The sequence below is a fragment of the Pseudophryne corroboree genome, chromosome 7 (genome assembly GCF_028390025.1).
Source record: "Pseudophryne corroboree isolate aPseCor3 chromosome 7, aPseCor3.hap2, whole genome shotgun sequence".
Taxonomy (NCBI): domain Eukaryota; kingdom Metazoa; phylum Chordata; class Amphibia; order Anura; family Myobatrachidae; genus Pseudophryne; species Pseudophryne corroboree.
Genome location: NC_086450.1, coordinates 100,168,538 through 100,192,386, shown reverse-complemented (window position 1 = coordinate 100,192,386; position 23,849 = coordinate 100,168,538). Strand labels below are relative to the sequence as shown.

The window sequence follows — 23,849 nt, the reverse complement described above, 5'->3', positions numbered from 1 at the left end:
AGCGCGCAGTGGGCTCACTCGCAAGTGGACCCCTGGATCCTGCAAGTAGTATCTCAGGGGTACAAATTGGAGTTCGAGACGTCTCCCCCTCGCCGGTTCCTGAAGTCTGCTTTACCAACGTCTCCCTCCGACAGGGAGGCAGTATTGGAGGCAGTTCACAAGCTGTATTCCCAGCAGGTGATAATCAAGGTACCCCTCCTGCAACAAGGGAAGGGGTATTATTCCACGCTGTTTGTGGTACCGAAGCCGGACGGTTCGGTGAGACCAATTTTAAATCTGAAGTCTTTGAACACTTACATACAGAGGTTCAAATTCAAGATGGAGTCACTCAGGGCAGTGATCGCAAACCTGGAAGAGGGGGACTATATGGTGTCTCTGGACATCAAAGATGCCTACCTCCATGTCCCCATTTACCCTTCTCATCAAGGGTACCTCAGGTTTGTGGTACAAAACTGTCACTATCAGTTTCAGACGCTGCCGTTTGGATTATCCACGGCACCTCGGGTCTTTACCAAGGTAATGGCCGAAATGATGATTCTTCTTCGAAGAAAAGGCGTTTTAATTATCCCTTACTTGGACGATCTCCTGATAAGAGCAAGATCCAGAGAACAGTTAGTAGTCGGAGTAGCCCTATCTCAAGTAGTGCTACGGCAGCACGGCTGGATTCTAAATATCCCAAAATCGCAGCTGATTCCGACAACACGTCTTCTGTTCCTAGGGATGATTCTGGACACAGTCCAGAAAAAGGTGTTCCTTCCGGAGGAGAAAGCCAGGGAGTTATCCGAACTGGTCAGAAACCTCCTGAAACCAAGGCAAGTCTCAGTGCATCAATGCACAAGAGTCTTGGGAAAGATGGTAGCTTCCTACGAAGCGATTCCATTCGGCAGATTCCACGCAAGAACATTCCAGTGGGATCTGCTGGACAAATGGTCCGGATCGCATCTTCAGATGCATCAGCGGATAACCCTGTCCCCAAGGACAAGGGTGTCTCTCCTGTGGTGGTTGCAGAGTGCTCATCTTCTAGAGGGCCGCAGATTCGGCATTCAGGACTGGGTCCTGGTGACCACGGATGCCAGCCTGAGAGGCTGGGGAGCAGTCACACAAGGAAGAAATTTCCAGGGCTTGTAGTCAAGCCTGGAGACATCACTTCACATAAATATCCTGGAGCTAAGGGCCATCTACAATGCTCTAAGCCTAGCACGACCTCTGCTTCAAGGTCAGCCGGTGCTGATTCAGTCAGACAACATCACGGCAGTCGCCCACGCAAACAGACAGGGCGGCACAAGAAGCAGGAGGGCAATGGCAGAAGTTGCAAGGATTCTTCGCTGGGCGGAAAATCATGTGATAGCACTGTCAGCAGTGTTCATTCCGGGAGTGGACAACTGGGAAGCAGACTTCCTCAGCAGGCACGACCTCCACCCGGGAGAGTGGGGACTTCACCCAGAAGTCTTCCACATGATTGTGAACCGTTGGGAAAAACCAAAGGTGGACATGATGGCGTCACGCCTCAACAAAAAACTAGACCGGTATTGCGCCAGGTCACGGGACCCTCAGGCAATAGCTGTGGAAGCTCTGGTAACACCGTGGGTGTACCAGTCAGTGTATGTGTTCCCTCCTCTGCCTCTCATACCCAAGGTACTGAGAATCATAAGAAGGAGAGGAGTAAGGACTATACTCGTGGCTCCGGATTGGCCAAGAAGGACTTGGTACCCGGAACTTCAAGAGATGCTCACGGAGGACCCGTGGCCTCTACCTCTACGAAGGGACCTGCTCCAGCAGGGACCCTGTCTGTTCCAAGACTTACCGCGGCTGCGTTTGACGGCATGGCGGTTGAACGCCGGATCCTGAAGGAAAAAGGCATTCCGGATGAAGTCATCCCTACCCTGATCAAAGCCAGGAAGGATGTAACCGTGCAGCATTATCACCGTATTTGGCGTAAATATGTTGCGTGGTGCGAGGCCAGGAAGGCCCCTACAGAGGAATTTCAACTGGGTCGTTTCCTGCATTTCCTGCAAACAGGACTGTCTATGGGCCTAAAATTAGGGTCCATTAAGGTTCAAATTTCGGCCCTGTCGATCTTCTTCCAAAAAGAACTGGCTTCAGTTCCTGAAGTTCAGACGTTTGTCAAAGGGGTGCTGCATATACAGCCTCCTTTTGTGCCTCCAGTGGCACCTTGGGATCTCAATGTGGTTTTGGGGTTCCTAAAATCACATTGGTTTGAACCACTCACCACTGTGGACTTAAAATATCTCACATGAAAAGTGGTAATGCTATTGGCCCTGGCTTCAGCCAGGCGCGTGTCAGAATTGGCGGCTTTATCCTATAAAAGCCCTTACCTAATTTTTCATACGGATAGGGCAGAATTGAGGACTCGTCTTCAATTTCTCCCTAAGGTGGTTTCAGCGTTTCACCTGAATCAGCCTATTGTGGTACCTGCGGCTACTAGGGACTTGGAGGACTCCAAGTTGCTGGACGTAGTCAGGGCCCTGAAAATATACGTTTCCAGGACGGCTGGAGTCAGAAAATCTGACTCGCTGCTTATCCTGTATGCACCCAACAAGCTGGGTGCTCCTGCTTCTAAGCAGACTATTGCTCGTTGGATTTGTAGTACAATTCAGCTTGCACATTCTGTGGCAGGCCTGCCACAGCCGAAATCTGTAAAAGCCCATTCCACACGGAAAGTGGGCTCATCTTGGGCGGCCGCCCGAGGGGTCTCGGCTTTACAACTTTGCCGAGCAGCTACTTGGTCAGGGGCAAACACGTTTGCTAAATTCTACAAATTTGATACCCTGGCTGAGGAGGACCTGGAGTTCTCTCATTCGGTGCTACAGAGTCATCCGCACTCTCCCGCCTGTTTGGGAGCTTTGGTATAATCCCCATGGTCCTTACGGAGTTCCCAGCATCCACTAGGACGTCAGAGAAAATAAGAATTTACTTACCGATAATTCTATTTCTCATAGTCCGTAGTGGATGCTGGGCGCCCATCCCAAGTGCGGATTGTCTGCAATACTTGTACATAGTTATTGTTAACTAAATCGGGTTATTGTTGTAGTGAGCCATCTTTTCTAGAGGCTCCTCTGTTTATCATACTGTAAACTCGGTTCAGATCACAAGTTATACGGTGTGATTGGTGTGGCTGGTATGAGTCTTACCCGGGATTCAAAATCCTTCCTTATTGTGTACGCTCGTCCGGGCACAGTATCCTAACTGAGGCTTGGAGGAGGGTCATAGGGGGAGGAGCCAGTGCACACCAGGTAGTACTAAAGCTTTCTATTTGTGCCCAGTCTCCTGCGGAGCCGCTATTCCCCATGGTCCTTACGGAGTTCCCAGCATCCACTACGGACTATGAGAAATAGAATTATCGGTAAGTAAATTCTTATTTTCTCACACTGTGCCCTTTATTCAGAGTACAGTGTGAGAAAACTAAATCTCCCATCATGTAGTGCACCGCAGGTGGCTCCGAGGCCCATACTTCCCCTTTGTAGAAGACTGGATGACGCCCTTGGAGCTACCAGTGGGCGGGTCCTCAGCCTAGTACACAATGCCCGATGGAAGCCCAGCCGGCTGCCTGTCTCTCCTCACTGTGGTCTGGTTGCGCGGTGCAGAGCTCTCTTCTCATCCTCCGGCAGCTGCTGTCTTTGGTGGCTGCACCTGTGAGGCTGAACTGCGGTACAATGACTGGTTGCATGAAGGGGGAAGGGGTTGTATGTGCTGGGCAGTGACTGTGGGCATGAAGGGGGGATGTATGTGCTGGGCAGTGACTGTGGGCATGAAGGGGGGGTGTATGTGCTGGGCAGTGACTGTGGGCATGAAGGGGGGGTGTATGTGCTGGGCAGTGACTGTGGGCATGAAGGGGGAGTTATGCGTGAGCAGCTATTACTGTGGCCACGCCTATTTTCCTAAGAGAGAGCACACATTGGTGGTGGTGGTGGTGGTGGGGGGGGGGGCTTAAAAAATTACCCGCGAATGATTTTGAAAAAATACAAATGGCCCTTCGCAGGAAAAAGGTTCCCCACCCCTGCTCTAAATGGTGATCGTTTTATCATTGGTCAGTTGAATGTCTTGAGCCCTATAATGTAGGCACACCCTACACCCTTACATTACACTCGCCTCTCCAGAGCCCAGCATCAGTGCTGCTGAAATCCCAGGGAAAATATTGTGACCACCATTTTTCCGGAGACCAGTGCACGTGCAATAGACTCTTAACACAGTACCGGAGTCTACTCGCAACTGCATGGCGAGAGAGGAGGGGGGCATGGAGATTGCACACAGGCCTCCTCCTCTCTTAAACGGCACTTGGCATCTGCTTAGTATAACTCGCAGCAACACATATTTCGCTAAGCTTTGTTCACGTACATCTTAAATGCACAGGAGCCCAACTCTCTGAATAGTGCGAGTAATCGGAGCTCCTCCGTGATATTGCAAGTAAATTGGATTTCATGACTTGCTGATCAGTATTCTTTTGAATACAAACTTGCAACTTATTCAATTATCCATGCAAACAACACATTGTAACGTTAAATTACAGATACAAAAGTTCAGGTTTCTGCAAATCTATGGAGTCTGCACCTTAAATGCAATCAAGTGTGTTGTACTTTTGTTTTTTGGAATGGGTGAGACATTGATTTGATATACACCTAGGGCCTAATTCAGTAAGGATTGCAATTGCAAAATTGCAGTTCTGTGCAATGCAAATGCAGGAGCATGTGCATGCCACCTCCTTCCTGCATTTAAGATCGCATTGCATCTGTAATGACCAGCGACTGCGATATCCATCTGCAACGGCCTCACCACTCCCGGAAATTGCCCCCTCCCCGCGAACGCCTCTACCTGTCAATTAGGCAGAGGCATTTCTACGATGCAATCGCAGGATCGGGAAAATACAGTAAGGATCGCTTGTGCAATCCTTACTGAATTAGCCCCATAGACTATTAAAATGTGTGAAGCAGCTCTGGGCCCCAGATTACTTGCTTTATTGCAGTGCAGAGGTGCTTTGGTAAAGCCCTAATCATATTTTTTTTTTCCACACTTCAAAATTGCCCATCTTGAAATTTTTATTGTATTTTTTATTTTTACTTGTTTTATCGGTGATGGTGATCCACCATGTTGCAATGCCAATTTCCTCCAAGGGGTGGAGTCAGTGAGCACAGTTGGGCTGTTTTGTACCTGTACAAACTTGCTCTTGTATGTACAATGGTTATGAACACTTTCACAATATATTCTTTTCGGTTTTCATTCATTTCTGGCAGTTTTTTTTGTAATCTGCTCCTGGCCTGGAGACCCTGCGGGATTTTACTATGAATGTTAATCAGTTATCGGTACTGCCATTTGTATTTTATTCTGAGGCAACTGTATATATCATACATTGTGCATTTATATTAATGTGTTGCCTGGTCTCACTTTTCAGGGGGAACCTCTCTCTCAAGTGTCTGATTACACCTCTTCACTACTAGCTGTTACTGGTCACAACTGGCTGCTACGTATTGCAGCCAACACTGGGGAAACACTGCAGAAGGTCTACCTTGGGTCATACAGAAAATTTAGGTGAACAGAATATTTCTATGAAATATACACAGCATTGCTGCACGGCCCAATGCGTTCCTAAACCGTCACAGATCGCCAAACCGCTGTTAGATTTCCACTGAAATGAAATTGTTAATATATTGCTAGCTCATCATCCCAGTCCTTGACAACCTCTATGAATGTTTATGTTGTTTCATTAGAATTTACTGAATTGATATATATATATTTTCCTCCAAAGACACCCAATCTGTTTGAATGATGTTTATTTTTGTTTTGTTTCGCCTGTCATGCCTAAAGTGCTTGTTGACCTCTTTTTCAACCTGTCACTTTTCAGTAAGCCGTATAGTGCGCCCTGCAGCGGTTACAGACCTGGCTGCACAGATAGAGGTAGACAGGCCATAAGCTTGTCTACATCTGCATGTGTCTCCATATTTTTAACCTATGCAAGCAGAGGCGTATCTAGGGTAGGGCGAGTGGGGCACGTGCCCTGGGCGCCTTGGCAGGCCCAGGAGAGGGGGGCGCCGTCGGCGGCCAGGGCATCATGCCCCACTCGCCCCCGTCAAGATGTGAGGGTAGGAGAGCGCACCGTCTCTCCCTCCCCTCACCGCCGCTGAAAGCCCTAGCAGCGCTGTGTCCGGCCTCCGGCGGCGTTAGCCAATCAGAGCTTGCGGACCGGCTCCTGATTGGCTGCCGGTCCGCGAGCTCTGATTGGCTAGCGAACCGGCGCCACACAGCCGCCGGAGACCTGGAGCGGTGAGGGGAAGGAGAGGCGCTGCGCTCACCTCCCCTCACATAGAGCAAGCGGCGCCGCGCCGGTGAGTGACCGGGGGGGAACAGGGGGGGGGGAACAGGGGGGGGGGAGAACACAGTGGGGCATGTAACTGGCACTGTGAGGCATTGTATCTGGCACTGTGGGGCATTGTATCTGGCACTGTGGGGCATGTAACTGGCACAGTGGGGCAATGTAACTGGCACTGTGGGGCAATGTAACTAGCACTGTGGGGCATTGTATCTCGCACTGTGGGGCAATGTAACTGGCACAGTGGGGCATTGTATCTGGCACTGTGGGGCATTGTATCTGGCACTGTGGGGCATGTAACTGGCACTGTGGGGCATTGTATCTGGCACTGTGGGGCATGTATCTGGCATTGTATCTGGCACTGTGGGGCAATGTAACTGGCACTGTGGAGCAATGTAACTGGCACTGTGGGGCATTGTATCTGGCACTGTGGGGCATTGTATCTGGCACTGTGGGGCAATGTAACTGGCACTGTGGGCCATTTTCAGTGGCCACACCCCTTCTGCGTCGCGCGCACATGCTTCTTTTCCTGTTTTTTTTTTGTTTTGTTTTTTTTTTTTTGGGGGGGGGGCGCCATTTTCCATCTTGCCCTGGGCTCCGAAAAACCCTAGCTACGCCTCTGTATGCAAGCCACTCCTTCCTTCTGACTGATGATGTCAGAGCTGGGACGGGGCTATTGGCCCTGTGGCAGCTGTTTCTGGGGTCTGTATGGGGAAGCTCTCTGAAGCTAACTACATGCAGAATGTCAGTCAATGCAGAGGGTAATGAGGTAATATTGTTTCTAGTTAAAAGCAAAACACATTAGTCCCCATAAAGTGTTTGTAAAGAAGAGCCAGTGATAGACACTTTAGACTACAACGCCTTTTTTGTTGTACAAAGGGGGGTACACACGGGGAGATAAGTGCTTAAATTCTAAGCAATCTGACTAGATTGCTTATTATTATTATTTTCTCTTACGTCCTAGAGCAGGGGTGGGGAACCTTTTTTCTACCGAGGGCCATTTGGATATTTATAAAATCCTTCGGGGGCCATACAAAAATTCTCAACTTTAAAAATTACCATGCCCCCCAGCAGGTCTGCCCCATAGAGGTACTGTGTGTGCGCGCGCCAAAAAAATGGGTGTGGCCAGTAAAAATGGGACGTGATACACATATGCCCCCAATAGTGCAGTGCCAGATCCACAATTGCCCCCACAGTGCCAGGTATACAAATGCCCCTCACAGTGCCAGGTATACAAATGCCCCTCACAGTGCCAGGTGTACAAATGCCCCTCACAGTGCCAGGTGTACAAATGCCCCTCACAGTGCCAGGTATACAAATGCCCCCACAGTGCCAGGTATACAGATGCCCCCCCAGTGCCAGGTATACAGATGCCCCTCACAGTGCCAGGTATACAAATGCCCCTCACAGTGCCAGGTGTACAAATGCCCCTCACAGTGCCAGGTATACAGATGTCCCCACAGTGCCAGGTATACAGATGCCCCCACAGTGCCAGGTATACAGATGCCCCCCACAGTGCCAGGTATACAGATGCCCCCCACAGTGCCAGGTATACAGATGCCCCCACAGTGCCCCCCCCCCTTCCGTGCTACTTACCGCTCCTTTCGGCGGGACACGGAGGAGAGCGCGGCTATGTTGGGTGGCGGCGTGTAGGACTTGAAACCAGCCGCCGGTTTCAGAGCCAATCAGAGCTCGCGGACCGGCAGCCGCGGATCCTGATTGGCTGCCGGTCCGCGAGCTCTGATTGGCTCACGAACCGGCGGCTGGTTTCAAGTTCTACACGCCGCCGCCGTGCTCTCCTACCTGTCCTGACACTGACAGCTGAGACACGCTGCCGCCGGCGGCGTGTCTCACTGGGAGAAGCGGGTGGGCCGGATCAAACGGCTTCGCGGGCCTTATATGGCCCGCGGGCCGGAGGTTCCCCACCCCTGTCCTAGAGGATGCTGGGGACTCCGTAAGGACCATGGGGATAGACGGGCTCCGCAGGAGACATGGGCACTTTAAGAAAGACTTTAGGTATGGGTGTGCACTGGCTCCTCCCTCTATGCCCCTCCTCCAGACCTCAGTTTTACTACTGTGCCCAGAGGAGACTGGGTGCATTACAGGGAGCTCTCCTGAGTTTCCTGTCAGAAAGTATATTTGTTAGGTTTTTTATGTTCAGGGAGCCTGCTGGCAACAGACTCCCTGCATCAAGGGACTGAGGGGAGTTTCTGTGAGTTTCAAGGCTCTGCTTCTCAGGCTACTGGACACCATTAGCTCCAGAGGGATCGGTACGCAGGTCTCACCCTCGCCGTCCGTGCCAGAGCCGCGCCGCCGTCCTCCTCACAGAGCCGGAAGGTAGAAGCCGGGTGAGTATGAGAAGAAAAGAAGACTTCAGAGGCGGCAGAAGACTTCATGATCTTCACTGAGGTAACGCACAGCAGTGAAGCTGTGCGCCATTGCTCCCATACACCTCACACACTGCAGTCACTGTAAGGGTGCAGGGCGCAGGGGGGGCGCCCTGGGCAGCATATAAACCTCTCTCTGGCAAAAATATATATATATACAGCTGGGCACTGTATATATAAAGAGCCCCCACCAGTTTTTAGTATATTTGAGCGGGACAGAAGCCCGCCGCCGAGGGGTCGGGGCTTCTCCCTCAGCACTCACCAGCGCCATTTTCTCCACAGCACAGCGCTGAGAGGAAGCTCCCCGGACTCTCCCCTGCTTAATCCACGGTGAAAGAGGGTTTTGAAGAAGAGGGGGGGCACATAATTTGGCGCATTTATATATTACAAACAGTGCTACTGGGTAAACATATTTATATAGTGTTTTTTCCTGGGTCATATAGCGCTGGGTGTGTGCTGGCATACTCTCTCTCTGTCTCTCCAAAGGGCCTTGTGGGGGAACTGTCTTCAGATAAGAGGATTCCCTGAGTGTGTGGTGTGTCGGTACGCGTGTGTCGACATGTCTGAGGTAGAAGGCTTTCAGGAGGAGGAGGAGAAGAAAATGAATGTGGTGTCTCCGTCGACAACGCCGACACCTGACTGGATGGATATGTGGAATGTTTTAAGTGCTAATGTAAATTTATTGCACAAAAGATTAGACAAAGCTGACCCATGTCTGCCCCTATGTCGCAGGGACCTTCGGGGTCTCAAAAGCACCCACTATCCCAAATTGTAGACACAGATACCGACACGGATTCTGACTCCAGTGTCGACTACGATGATGCAAAGTTACAGCCAAAATTGGCTAAATGTATTCGATATATGATTATTGCAATAAAAGATGTTTTGCATATCACTGAGGAACCCCCTGTCCCTGACACGAGGGTACACATGTATAAGGGAAAGAAACCAGAGGTAAGCTTTCCCCCCTCACATGAGTTGAACGAATTATGTGAAAAAGCTTTGGAATCTCCAGACATAAAACTGCAGATTCCCAAAAGGATTCTTATGGCGTATCCTTTCCCGCCAACGGACAGGATACGGTGGGAATCCTCCCCTAGGGTGGACAAAGCATTGACATTATCCAAAAAGGTAGCACTGCCATCCCAAGATACGGCTACCCTCAGGGATCCTGCTGACCGCAAGCAGGAGGTTACCTTGAAGTCCATTTACACACATTCTGGTACCTTACTCAGACCGGCGATTGCATCGGCCTGGGTTTGTAGTGCGGTAGCAGCATGGACAGATACCTTATCAGCGGAAATTGAGACCCTAGATAAGGATACCATTTTATTGACCCTAGGGCATATAAAAGACGCTGTCTTTATATATGAGAGATGCTCAAAGAGACATTAGTCTACTGGGTTCTAGAATCAATGCTATGTTGATTTCTGCTAGACGAGTCCTATGGACCCGGCAATGGACAGGTGATGCCGACTCAAAGAGGCATATGGAGGAATTGTTTGGGGAAGGTCTCTCGGACCTGGTCTCCACAGCTACAGCTGGTAAATCAAATTTTTTGCCTTATATTCCCTCACAGCCTAAGAAAGCGCCACATTATCAAATGCAGTCCTTTCGATCACAAAGAAACAAGAAAGTACGAGGTGCGTCCTTTCTTGCCAGAGGTAAGGGCAGAGGAAAAAAGCTGCACAACACAGCTAGTTCCCAGGAACAGAAGTCCTTCCCGCTGGTGCTCCGCTACAGGAGTCCGCCCCAGTGGGGCACATCTTCGAGTTTTCATCCACATCTGGGTTCACTCACAGGTGGATCCCTGGGCAATAGAAATTGTTTCCCAGGGTTACAAGCTGGAATTCGAAGAGGTGCCTCCTCGCCGGTTTTTCAAATCGACCCTACGAGCCTCTCCCCCAGAAAGGGAGATGGTGTTAAATGCAATTCACAAATTGTATCTTCAACAGGTGGTGGTCAAGGTTCCCCTGCTTCAACAAGGGAGGGGATATTACTCAACCCAGTTTGTAGTCCCGAAACAGGACGGTTCGGTCAGACCCATTTTAAATTTAAAATCCCTGAACCTATACTTGAAAAGGTTCAAGTTCAAGATGGAATCGCTAAGAGCGGTCATCGCCAGCCTGGAAGGGGGGGATTTTATGGTATCTCTGGACATAAAGGATGCATACCTTCATGTTCCCATTTATCCACCTCATCAGGCGTACCTGAGATTTGCGGTACAGGATTGTCATTACCAATTTCAGACGTTGCCGTTTGGGCTTTCCACGGCCCCGAGGATTTTCACCAAGGTGATGGCGGAAATGATGGTGCTTCTGCGCAAGCAAGGTGTCACAATTATCCCGTACTTGGACGATCTCCTCATAAAAGCGAGATCAAGAGAGCAATTGCTGAACAGCGTCTCACTTTCACTGAAGGTGTTACAGCAACACTGCTGTATTCTCAATATCCCGAAGTCGCAGTTGGTTCCTACGACTCGTCTGACTTTCTTGGGCATGATTCTGGATACAGACCAGAAAAGAGTTTATCTTCCGATAGAAAAAGCTCAGGAACTCATGACTCTGGTCAGGAACTTATTGAAGTCAAAACAGGTGTCAGTGCATCACTGCACTCGAGTCCTGGGAAAGATGGTGGCATCATACGAAGCCATTTGCTTCGGCAGGTTCCATGCGAGGACTTTCCAATGGGACCTACTGGACAAGTGGTCCGGGTCACATCTACAAATTCATCAGTTGATCACCCTGTCCCCCAGAGCCAGGGTATCTCTCCTGTGGTGGCTACAGAGTTCTCACCTTCTAGAAGGCCGTAGGTTCGGCATTCAGGACTGGATCCTGGTGACCACGGACGCGAGCCTCCGAGGTTGGGGAGCAGTCACGCAGGGAAGAAACTTCCAAGGTCTTTGGTCAAGTCAAGAGACTTGTCTTCACATCAACAACCTGGAACTGAGGGCCATATACAACGCCCTACGGCAAGCGGAGACCTTACTTCGCGACAGACTAGTTCTGATCCAGTCAGACAACATCACCGCAGTGGCTCATGTAAACCGCCAAGGCGGCACAAGGAGCAGAGTGGCAATGGCGGAAGCCGCCAGGATTCTTCGCTGGGCCGAAAATCATGTAAGCTCACTGTCAGCAGTGTTCATTCCGGGAGTGGACAACTGGGAAGCAGACTTCCTCAGCAGACACGACCTGCATCCGGGAGAGTGGGGACTTCATCAGGAAGTCTTCGCACAGATTGCAAGTCAGTGGGGACTGCCCCAAGTAGACATGATGGCATACCGCCTCAACAAAAAGCTACAGAGGTATTACGCCAGATCAAAAGACCCTAAGGCGGTAGCTGTAGACGCCCTAGTGACACCGTGGGTGTTCCAGTCGGTCTATGTGGCCCTCATTCCGAGTTGATCGGTCGCAAGGCGAATTTAGCAGAGTTACACACGCTAAGCCTACGCCTACTGGGAGTGTATCTTAGCATCCTAAAATTGCGACCGATGTATTCGCATTATTGCGATCACAAACTACTTAGCAGTTTTAGAGTAGCTCCACACTTACTCTGCCTGTGCGATCAGTTCAGTGCTTGTCGTTCCTGGATTGACGTCAGAAACACACCCAGCGTTCGCTCAGACACTCCCCCGTTTCTCCGGCCACTCCTGCGTTTTTTCCGGAAACGGTAGCGTTTTCATCCACACGCCCCTAAAACGCCGTGTTTCCGCCCAGTAACACCCATTTCCTGTCAATCACACTACGATCGCCGGAGCGAAGAAAAAGCCGTGAGTAAAAAAACTATCTTCATAGCAAAGTTACTTGGCGCAGTCGCAGTGCGACTATTGCGCATGCGCACTAAGCGAAATTTCACTGCGATGCGATGAAAAATAACGAGCGATCAACTCGGAATGAGGGCCTATGTGTTTCCTCCTCTTCCTCTCATCCCAAAGGTGTTGAGAATAATAAGGAAAAGAGGAGTGAAAACAATTCTCATTGTTCCAGATTGGCCGCGAAGGGCCTGGTATCCGGATCTGCAGGAAATGCTCACAGAAGATCCGTGGCCTCTTCCTCTAAAACAGGACCTGTTACAACAGGGGCCCTGTCTGTTCCAAGACTTACCGTGGCTGCGTTTGACGGCATGGCGGTTGAACGCCGGTTCCTAGCGGCAAAGGGCATTCCGGATGAGGTCATTCCTACTCTGATAAAGGCTAGGAAGGACATGACAGCTAAACATTATCACCGTATATGGTGAAAGTATGTTTCTTGGTGTGAGGCCAAGAAATGCTCCTACGGAAGAATTCCATCTGGGCCGTTTCCTTCACTTCCTACAAACTGGAGTGAATATGGGCCTAAAATTAGGCTCCATTAAGGTTCAGATTTCGGCCTTATCCATTTTCTTTCAAAAAGAATTGGCTTCTCTCCCAAAAGTACAGACTTTTGTGAAGGGAGTGCTGCATATTCAGCCTCCTTTTGTACCTTCGGTGGCGCCTTGGGACCTTAACGTGGTGTTGAGTTTCCTTAAGTCGCAGTGGTTTGAACCACTTAAAACGGTGGAGTTAAAATATCTCACTTGGAAAGTGGTCATGTTGTTAGCCTTGGCTTCGGCTAGGCGAGTGTCGGAATTGGCGGCTTTGTCTCATAAAAGCCCCTATCTAGTTTTCCATATGGATAGAGCGGAATTGCGGACCCGTCCTCAATTCTTGCCTAAGGTGGTGTCATCTTTTCATATGAACCAACCTATTGTGGTGCCTGTGGCTACGCGCGACTTGGAGGATTCAGAGTCCCTTGATGTAGTCAGGGCTTTGAAAATTTACGTGGCCAGAACGGCTAGAGTCAGAAAAACAGAAGCACTGTTTGTCCTATATGCGGCCAACAAGGTTGGCGCCCCTGCTTCAAAGCAGACTATTGCTCGCTGGATCTGTAACACAATTCAGCAGGCGCATTCTACGGCTGGATTTCCGTTACCAAAATCTGTTAAGGCCCATTCCACTAGGAAGGTGGGCTCGTCTTGGGCGGCTGCCCGAGGGGTCTCTGCACTGCAACTATGCCGAGCTGCTACTTGGTCGGGTTCAAACACCTTTGCAAAGTTCTATAAGTTTGATACCCTGGCTGAGGAGGACCTCCTGTTTGCTCAATCGGTGCTGCAGAGTCATCCGCACTCTCCCGCCTGTTTGGGAGCTTTGGTATAATCCCCATGGTCCTTACTGAGTCCCCAGCATCCTCTAGAACGTAAGAGAAAATAAGATTTTAAACCTACCGGTAAATCTTTTTCCCGTAGTCCGTAGAGGATGCTGGGCGCCCGTCCCAAGTGCGGACTACTTCTGCAAGACTTGTATATAGTTTTGCTTACATAAGGGTTATGTTATAGTTTTCATCGGTCTTGGACTGATGCTATGTTGTTTTCATACTGTTAACTGGTTAGTATATCACAAGTTATACGGTGTGATTGGTGTGGCTGGTATGAATCTTGCCCTTGGATTAACAAAAATCCTTTCCTCGTACTGTCCGTCTCCTCTGGGCACAGTTTCTCTAACTGAGGTCTGGAGGAGGGGCATAGAGGGAGGAGCCAGTGCACACCCATATTTATAGTCTTTCTTAAAGTGCCCATGTCTCCTGCGGAGCCCGTCTATCCCCATGGTCCTTATGGAGTCCCCAGCATCCTCTACGGACTACGAGAAAAAGATTTACCGGTAGGTTTAAATTCTTATTATTATTATTACATTTTATTTATAGGGCGCCACAAGTGTTTTGCAGCGCCGTACAAAGGACAGTACAGGGAGACAAAACTTACAGTAAATAAATAACAAAAATAGAGTACAAGTAACAAAGAGCATCACAATTCTCAAAACATAATACAGCTAAGATGTAAGTAGCGAGGGAGTAATTATTGTACTACTTGGGGCTGGCGGCCATAGATAGAGAGGAGCCTTTACCAGCAGGAGAAAAAGCGGGTAAAGATGTTCGCTATGTAGGAGAGAGCTGCGAGTGAAATGTGTCGAGAAGAGGGCTTTGACAACAAGAGGAAAGAGGGCCCTGCTTTGAAGAGCTAACAATCTAGTGAGAACGGGCGACAGACAGATGACATGAGGTGCAAGCAAGCGGGAGGTAGCCTGATGGCAGTATGTAAACAAAGCAGAGATGTTCAAGGCATGGGGCAGGGGGATTGAGGAGCAGCGTCAGGACTAGGTTGTGCATTGGAAGGGTACGCTTTGATGAATAGGTGGGTTTTTGGTGCCTGTTTGAAGCTTTGCAAGGTCGGGGAGAGTCTAATGGAGCGTGGGAGCGCGTTCCACTGAAGGGGTGCCGCACAGGCAAAGGGGTATATTCAATTGAAGTCGAAAACAGCCGTCTGTCGAAAAGACGGCAGTTTTCGACTTTTTATGGTCGAATCCTGATTCGACATATTCAATATTTTGCAAAATGTTTCGACAAGTCGATAAATTCGACTTGTCGAAAAGCACGTGGATACGCGGAATAGCTGCCGATCCATGTGTTTATGTCGAAAACGGGGCCAAATCCGACAGATTTTGGCTCCCTTTTCGACCATCTCAATCCGACATCAAAATTATGTCGACTGAGATGCGGACCCAGAGGAGGCGAGGGGGGGGGGAGCCGTTGGGCATACAGGGAGATCAGCGCTACAGTAGCGCTGCAGCTGGATGTCACTCAGCTGCCCGACCTCACGGCAGCTTCCGGGTGGAAGCTGCCGTGAGGTTGGGCGGCTGAGTGACATCCTGCTGCAGCGCTACTGTAGCGCTGATCTCTCCTGTACGCCTGCCGGCTCGCCCCCCTCGCCTCCTCTGCGTCCCATCTTAAATTCGACTTGAAAAAGTCTAATTAAGATGGGGATTGAATAGGGGTTGTCGGATCCATTCCGACAAATACATGTCGGAATGGATCCGACTTTAATTGAATATACCCCATAATCTTGAACTCGAGCATTTAGAATTTAAGTGCGGATCTCTCCATGTGTATGCACCAGGTCGCTATCGCCGGTGCTAGATTGGCCTGCATGCAGGCACAATCTAGCACATCGCTAATTTCACCGCTGGGTGAAATGAGCACTCCCTACCCCGTCCGCCCCCTCGTTCAGCACACATCGTGCTGTGCTGAGCGGCGGAGAGAGATGTGTGCTGAGATGTCACTGATAGATCGACTCAGCACACATCTCTCCCCATGTGTTCGGGGCTTAACCTTTTGTTACTGTGATGATCTCATTTGTTTAATAAGAACTGGGTTATTTCATGTCCGTTCAACCAGGCGTGTCCAACACCTATATCAGATTTTTATGAAAAATTTTTAGTTAAAAGAGGATGTAAAAAAAAACAATTTTTTGCCAAATATCTTGACTGTCTGACAATTCGTTTATTAAATATAGATTTTTCAATTTATTACATTATTTACTAATCCCGTCTTCTTTATCCAGTTTATTTGAAGTATCACGGGTGTTTATTAAGCAATCACCACAAAATTTGCACCCTTAAGGTAACTCTTCCTCCTGAATCCGAAAACCCAAACCAAATCACTTTAATCTGGCTTACGTTTCGAGTTACGGCAAAAACGCAAGGTTCAATCAACATTAGATATCCCAATTTTTTTTAGGTGCTTAACAAAGGTATACATTATTACCACACAAAAAAAATCAACATGGTATTCTGTTTCATAGTGGAGAAAAAAAAAAATCATGAAGTTGACGTTCAATTACTGTTGTACAGCATACATAATTAACAGCAGAAACCATGAAAGTTTAAAACCTAATTTTTTTTTTAAGTGTCAGCAGACAGTGCCTTCCAGTACTTTCTTGCATAGTGGGCACTTCCATTACACACATATTAAATAAAAGGAACATAACACTGAAGGCCAGGACAACACATTTGTTGATTGGTTTTGTTTCATGAAGTGTATCAGCACATCTTGTTCCTCCTCAATACATTGAATAATCGGGGTAATTCTGAGTTGATTGTAGCAGGAACTTTGTTAGCAGTTGGGCAAAACCATGTGCACTGCAGGGGGGGTGGGGGTGGATATAACATGTGCAGAGAGAGTTAGATTTGGGTGTGGTGTGTTCAATCTGCAATCTAAATTGCAGTGTAAAAATAAAGCAGCCAGTATTTACCCTGCACAGAAACAAAATAACCCACCCAAATCTAACTCTCTCTGCACATGTTATATCTGCCTCCCCTGCAGTGCACATGGTTTTGCCCAACTGCTAACAAAGTTCCTGCTGCAATCAACTCAGAATTACCCCCAATATATCCAATTTACCAGATGTTATTGTACGCTGCTGCTATGTATGTTCTAGGTTGTAGATCACTTTTGTCTACATTGTTTGTGACTGTGGTCATAGTGACACTAAAGGGGGGTACACACGGAGAGATCCGTGCTTAAAATCTAAGCAATCTTGCTAGATTGCTTAGATTTTAAGAACGGATCTGCCGTGTGTATGCCCTCCAGCGATAGCGATGCGCGGCCCCGCGCATCGCTATCGCCGATGCTAGATTGAGCTGCATGCAGGCTCAATCTAGCGGGTCGCTCACTTCACCGTTGTGTGAAGTGAGCGGCCCCCCGTCGGCATTCCCCCTCGCTCAGCACATCGCGCTGTGCTGAGCGGGGTGAGAGATGTGTGCTGAGCGGTCTGTGTTAAGATCGCTCAGCACACATCTCTCCCGTGAGTACCCCCCTTAAAGAGGGTATGCAATTAGCCACAGTAAATTAACCCGGCTAATTGTCCCACTGGGGGCAATTCAATTAACCCAGTAAAGCCACAGCTCACGCTGGCTTATCAGGAATTTTGTTTCGCCTGCCTGTGGCGCGCAACAAAATCCGGGGAAACGGGGCTGTTTCTACCCCAAAAACACAGGTTTCACTGAACCTGTGTGATGTTGGGAGATGATGTATTTTTTTTACAGGCGACCAACTTGAATAGCATGTAAAAAAATATGGGTGAAACATCGGGAAAAGTCGCCTGATGTATTTTCACCTGTAATTGGATACGCCCCAAACTGTGGTTCCTGCTGTCTTCATGTCGTCTGATGACAATCGTAATATGTGTAGTTCATCATATCTAATAGGCCGAAATTGGTGATGAGCAAGTGTTCCTACCACAGTCTGTTTCTAGACGGCTATACAGCTTGGTTTTGCAGTCTTGTATTTCATTTTGTCACACGTAGAAAAACTTTAGGCCATGTATCTTTTAACCCAGATATACAGGTCCAAAGGTGTCAAGATGTGATGAGTTCCCACTGCTTGCAGACTGGTGCGTGTGGCTAGATGTTTACTAGCACCATCATTAAAGTAGTGAACATACGGGGGGCGTGGCCTAGCTGTGGAAGGAGAAAGACGTCTTGGGCCCGGGCTCCTGCATCAAATCGGCCCTTTAGCCCCCTCTGCCCTTTATCCTGCTGCTTGGAAGCTGCCACCTGCTTACTGTGTCCCCCAGTATTGGGTGAGGTGGGTCTCGGAGCCGGCGGGAGCCCCCTGTGCCCATGCGGGTTGCGGCCTTCCTGCCTGGAGGAAGCCGGGGACTCGCGCTGGACACAACCCGGACCGGAAGTGACGCGGCGGGGCCTCGAGAGAAACTACGGACAACGGTGACCCTGCTTTTCAACCTGCCTGCAACCCCATCACCCGCTAAGGGTTTACCTGCCCGGCAGCTAACCCTACTGCTGGATGCGGCGGCCGCTGTGAGAGGTCCGGCGGCACGGAAGAGAGAGTGCGCGGCTGCGCCTCCCGTTCTGACCGCGGCAGATGCTACTTCCGGTCTCCGGCGTCGGTCTGCCGCGGGGGGCCCGGGGGCGATCGAGCCGAGCACCACGGCAGCCGGCGTTGCTGGGGGAAACAGGGCACCTCTTCTGCTGTGGCCTGGGGCCGGAGCCTGGCGGCGCCATCTTCATTCCTGGCAAATCGACAGTACAAGGAGCTGCTGCTTTCTAAGCTAACCTTGCTGTCCCACAGGCCTGTTTATTCAACCTAGCTCAGCTCCTCGTTTGATTAACCTCTGTATTTGAGGCATCCCCTTTGCCCCTCCACTTCTTGGTGACTATTATGCTGATTTAAAGGGGGTGCATCAGGCAGCGCTATTTGGACACCCTAGACGCTTGGCTTCACCCTACATCTCCTTCTTCATCTGATTATCTCTCCATCATTGCATTCGATTGCTGGAGGCAACAGGGAGACCCTCCTTCTTCCGGGCCAAAACGATGTAACTTTCCACATGATGTCATACATCCTCCCTCACTCCTGATGTTGTGATACTGCTCCTAGCACTCATCGAGCTGACATAAGTTAATTTATCCTCCTGCTTCCGATTCCTTTTATCAACGGCTACTGCGGTGAGGTACTCTTTCCAGTATAATGCTGCCTAAACGCCAGAAAGACCAGACCCTGGCCCGCCCGGTCGCTTTCTTCAAACAGTCCCCCGCATCCCAAAGCCTGAAAGTCCCTACAATTTCGGATTCCCTCTCCAAGCACTCCCCTGAAAGCGTCGCTGGGTCTATGACTCCCCGTGTAAGTCAAACAAAACTCTCTCAACTGGATGACGATGCACCCCTCACACTCTGCTCTATGCGGCAACTCCTGGCTTCTTTCAATGATGATATTACGATGGAAGTTAAGACGGCGCTCCAATGTTGCCAACAGACTGTCGATGCCATAGGCCAACATACAGATCACCTCGAGAATAAATGCGAGGAGGTGGTGAGGTCCCACAATGAGGTGATTACTCAACTCGAAGAGCTACAAGCCGAGGTCGCGGACCTGAGACGGAAGACTTGTGACCTTGAGGACAGGTCACACCGTAACAATGTAAAACTCCGCGGCATTCCAGAAACGGTCTCTAACTCCGACCTCAAACAATTTGCGACAGACCTCTTCATGACTCTCCTTCCTACCAATTCCATTGATGATTTCCTCATCGATCGTATCCACCGCCTCCCGAAGGCTAGAAACGCCACGAAGGATGCTCCGAGAGACACATTGATGAGGATGGACTATTTCCATGTCAAGGAACAAATCCTGCGGGCAGCTATGCGACCAGACCTGCCGGCCACGACTTTGGGAGATCTACAAGTATATGGAGACCTCTCAGCGGCTACTCTTGCCATGCGAAGCTCATTTTATCCGGTGACGACTGCACTGCGGAGAGCTGATATCCTTTACCGCTGGAGGTTTCCGACCAAATTGCTTGTTAGACGGAACGGCGTTACACATGCGATAACAACCCTCAAGTTGGCTCAAGAGTGGTCAATTGCCGGCACCTAACTCTTAAGAACACTTGCTACAACGAGGTTATATGTCACAGCCGGACTTGATTTTTTTTTTATTTCTCTTTGCATTAGGGTAGGCCGTCACTCTTTTTTCCCGGTCGGTGCTCCGGATGGTCGTTGAGCAAGGCATTTTTTCTTGTATAAGTGAGGTTTTTGTTTAGACATGGTTGATCACATTGTGTTGTATACTCCGAGACCTTTCTGCCCCGTGTCTACCTTTATCCTTCTTCTAATATCCTTGCTTCTTCTAACACTATCCACGATAACCTCTAGCATTGACCGGGAACTTGCACTTATTTTATGTCTCCTTGATGTTGCTGTTATATGCTGATTGTTATGGAGTGAGGGAGGGTATCTCCCCGCACCACACCACGATCCTATGTGTTGCCTACTTAGGCAACCCTGTTTGGCACCCTTGCGGTGCTCACTATGTTTTCCTCTTTTACTATTTTTCTCCCCCTTCCTGTCTTTCCTGCCCCTCCAAGTTTTGGTACACAAGTACTCACGTATGTTCCGTTGTACAGTTTATATGAGTAGGCTGATTTTTGTATTGTCAACTGTAATGCCTAATGGTTAATGTTCTCTCCTTGAACGTGAAGGGGTTGAATTCACCCAACAAAAGGCGGCTGGCCCTACGCCATTTTGCAAAATGCAAAGCACATATAGTGGCCTTACAAGAGACCCACTTCATGTCTTCTTCACCGCCCTCCTTTAAGGATAACAAATTCCACACCTGCTATATGTCCAACGGCTCAAAGAAAAAATCGGGGGTTGCTATTTTGTTTTCTAGCGCATGTGCTTTCTCTCTAGACCAGAGGTTCTCAAACTCGGTCCTCGGGGGCACACACAGTGCATGTTTTGCTGGTCTCCTCACAGAATCGCAAGTGAAATAATTAGCTCCACCTGTGGACCTTTTAAAATGTGTCAGTGAGTAATTAATACACCTGTGCACCTGCTGGGTTACCTGCAAAACATGCACTGTGTGTGCCCCCGAGGACCGAGTTTGAGAACCTCTGCTCTAGACCATCAAATTACAGACCAGGAGGGTAGATATCTCATCCTGACGGGTAAACTGGAGGATAAGCCGGTTACTATAGCCACGCTGTATGCACCTTACACCAAACAAATACCCTTTTTAGGAAATTCTTTAAAACCATTCTGGTACACTAATCGGGTGCTTTATTATTACTGGGGGACTTTAACATGGTCCCTGACCCCACGGTAGATAAATCCTCTACCCGCCCTTCCCCCAGTACAGGCTCGCTGCGGGATAGCTCCCACTCCTTCCGGAATATATTACATGAGTATGACCTCTACGATGTCTGGAGGGCTAAAAATCCATCTGGTAGGTATTACTCGTTCTTCTCCCCGGTACATGGCTCCTTTTCTAGGATCGACCTAGCAATATCGGATAAGTGGACCCTTCAACAGATTTCGAAGGCTTCTATCCTGCCAGTATCTTGGTCCGATCACTCTGCACTCTCTATCCACTGGAACCTCCGTCGCACTAGAACCTCACCTACACTATGGCGTCTTGGAGATTATCTCCTTACAAATGTGGACGCTAAACGATCTATTACGCAGGCCCTTTCCATGTATATCGAAACCAATATTCCGGCTGACACGTCTATATTTACGCACTGGTGTGCTCTTAAAGCAGTGGTTAGGGGAGCAGCAATTCAGGCGGCTGCCTATATCCATAGAACCTCCCGGGAAGAACAGATAGAACTCGAAACTCACCTTACAGACTTCGAAACCCAACTTAAGATGAACCCGTCTAATAAGAAAATATATCGGGCCCTGACTAGGGTCAGAGATGAGATAAACAAATTGGCTCTAACTGAGGTTCACAAAAATCTTTTTCGATTACGACAGAGATTTTATACGCAGGGAGACAGGGCAGGTAGACTGCTTGCCCGCAAGTTGAGGGGGAAGAACGCTAAGGAGAGGGTGAAGTCCATCATCAATTTAAATAACATCAAAATAACAGACCCATCCGCAATTGCAATTGCTGATGCCCTTTGCCTCATACTACTCCACCCTCTACAACTTAAAAGATGAAGCATCTACCCCACAACCCACACCAGCTAATATTGCGGCCTTTTTGAAGGATATTCATCTCCCCTCCATTGACTCAGCCACGCTACAGGCTTTAAACCAACCCTGGTCCCGTACAGAAATTAATCAAGTTATTGACTCACTTAACTTATAATTGCTGTTGGTTGGATTTGGCCTCATGAGGTTTTCATGTATGTTGATTTTTTTTAATAATCTCTGTACAATTATGTTTTTGTTGAATAATCTGTGTACCCCCCTAACCTTTTACCCCCCCCCCTTTTTTTCTCTTCTGTACCCCACTCCCATTTACTTTTATTCACCTACAAAATAATAAAAATTAATATTGAAGAAAAAAAAAAGTAGTGAACATACCCCATTTTAGTAATAGTTCCGCTAAGTGTTTCATAACTACTGTAATGAAGGCATGCACAGTTATGGCTACATGGTCACAGGTATCACTTATAACACACAGACTCGCACAGTTTATAGTGTCACACAATCATCTTGCCTAAAAAACAGATGTAGCCACGGTAATCGTTGCCTCGTGGCAAGTGAGCCCGCAAATGCACGTGTATGCACGCCAATGGAAGCCTATGGAGCGAACGCTGTCTGTGATCAGTCACAGGGCCTAATTCAGACCTGATCGCTTGCTAGGGGTTTTTTGCACTGCTGTAAGCAGATAGTCGCTGCCCATAGGGGAGCTTTGCAAGTGTGCGATCGCATGTGCAGCTGGGCGGTACAAAAAATATTTGTGCACTTTCTGAGTTGCCCAGAACTTACTCAGCCCTTGTGATCACTTCAGCCTGTCCGGTCCCGGAATTGACTTCAGACACCCATCCTGCAATCGCTTGGACACGCCTGTGTTTTTCCAACCACTCCCAGAAAATGGTCAGTTGACACCCACAAACGCCTTCTTCCTGTCAATCTCCTTGCGATCGGCTGTGCGAATGGATTCTTCATTAAACCCATCGCACAGCAACGATCCGATTTGTACCCGTGCGACGCGCCTGCGCATTGCGGTGCATACGAATGCGCAGTTCTGACCTGATCGCAGCACAGCGAAAAAACCTAGCGTGCGATCAGGTCTGAATGACCCCCACAGCACAGCTCATTCGCACTATGCTGCGATATGTATGCCGTGCGCACGCATTTCAGCATAGATAAGCAAGGCTCTATCTGTATACAGCAAATGTGTAAAGTGTTGCTTGTAGAATACTTGAATTGCATCCTGACATACAAATTTATAATTTTCAACACATAGCTTCTTTTTCTGGTCGAATGGTCACTGTGGACCCACTGCTTATAAACAACTGCGTTCTCATCATCCATGTCACTATCATGAAACAGTTTTTCAACTATTTTCTGAAGTGCTTCCAGACCTGGGCATTTATCACATCAATGAAGCATACAAGTTTTAGAAACTGAAGAACAAACAAGGATTTCAGTTAGGTCTTTGTAGTCCATCTTTAGTGGAAGAGCAGCAACCAATCATTTTTTACTTTTTGGTGAGTTTTGCAAACATACACAGAATGCATACCTCTTGCAGCAATGCTAACACACCACGTAGGTCGTAAGGAATAAACCTTAGACAATCCAACTTGAATGTCTGGAAAACCGTCTTTGAAAGCAAGATAAAGCTCTTTCAAGTTTACTAGGAGTAGCCTTTTCTGTTTGTGAATTATTTTTCCTCCTGGAACTTTTACAGAAGCAGACTTTATTTCCACAGCACATCTGAGAATGTTCATCATCTTCGTAAAACTGCTGTACCTGAAGAACGATTTGTACAGGAAGGGCTTTCCCTCTATATTTTTCAGGTTCTGCCAGTGTGCCATGG

The 23,849-nt window shown here is 48.7% G+C and overlaps 1 protein-coding gene across 6 annotated transcripts in view; it reads left to right on the top strand.

Annotated features, from left to right (window-relative positions):
* DCAF17 (DDB1 and CUL4 associated factor 17) overlaps positions 1 to 23,849 on the top strand; it is a 221,467-nt gene that overhangs the window by 116,192 nt on the left and 81,426 nt on the right. For all 6 annotated transcript variants that reach the window (XM_063933481.1, XM_063933482.1, XM_063933480.1 and 3 more), the window contains one exon: positions 5,408 to 5,544. In XM_063933481.1, the coding sequence (XP_063789551.1) occupies positions 5,408 to 5,544 (137 nt within the window). The remainder of the gene's footprint in view (positions 1 to 5,407; positions 5,545 to 23,849) is intronic.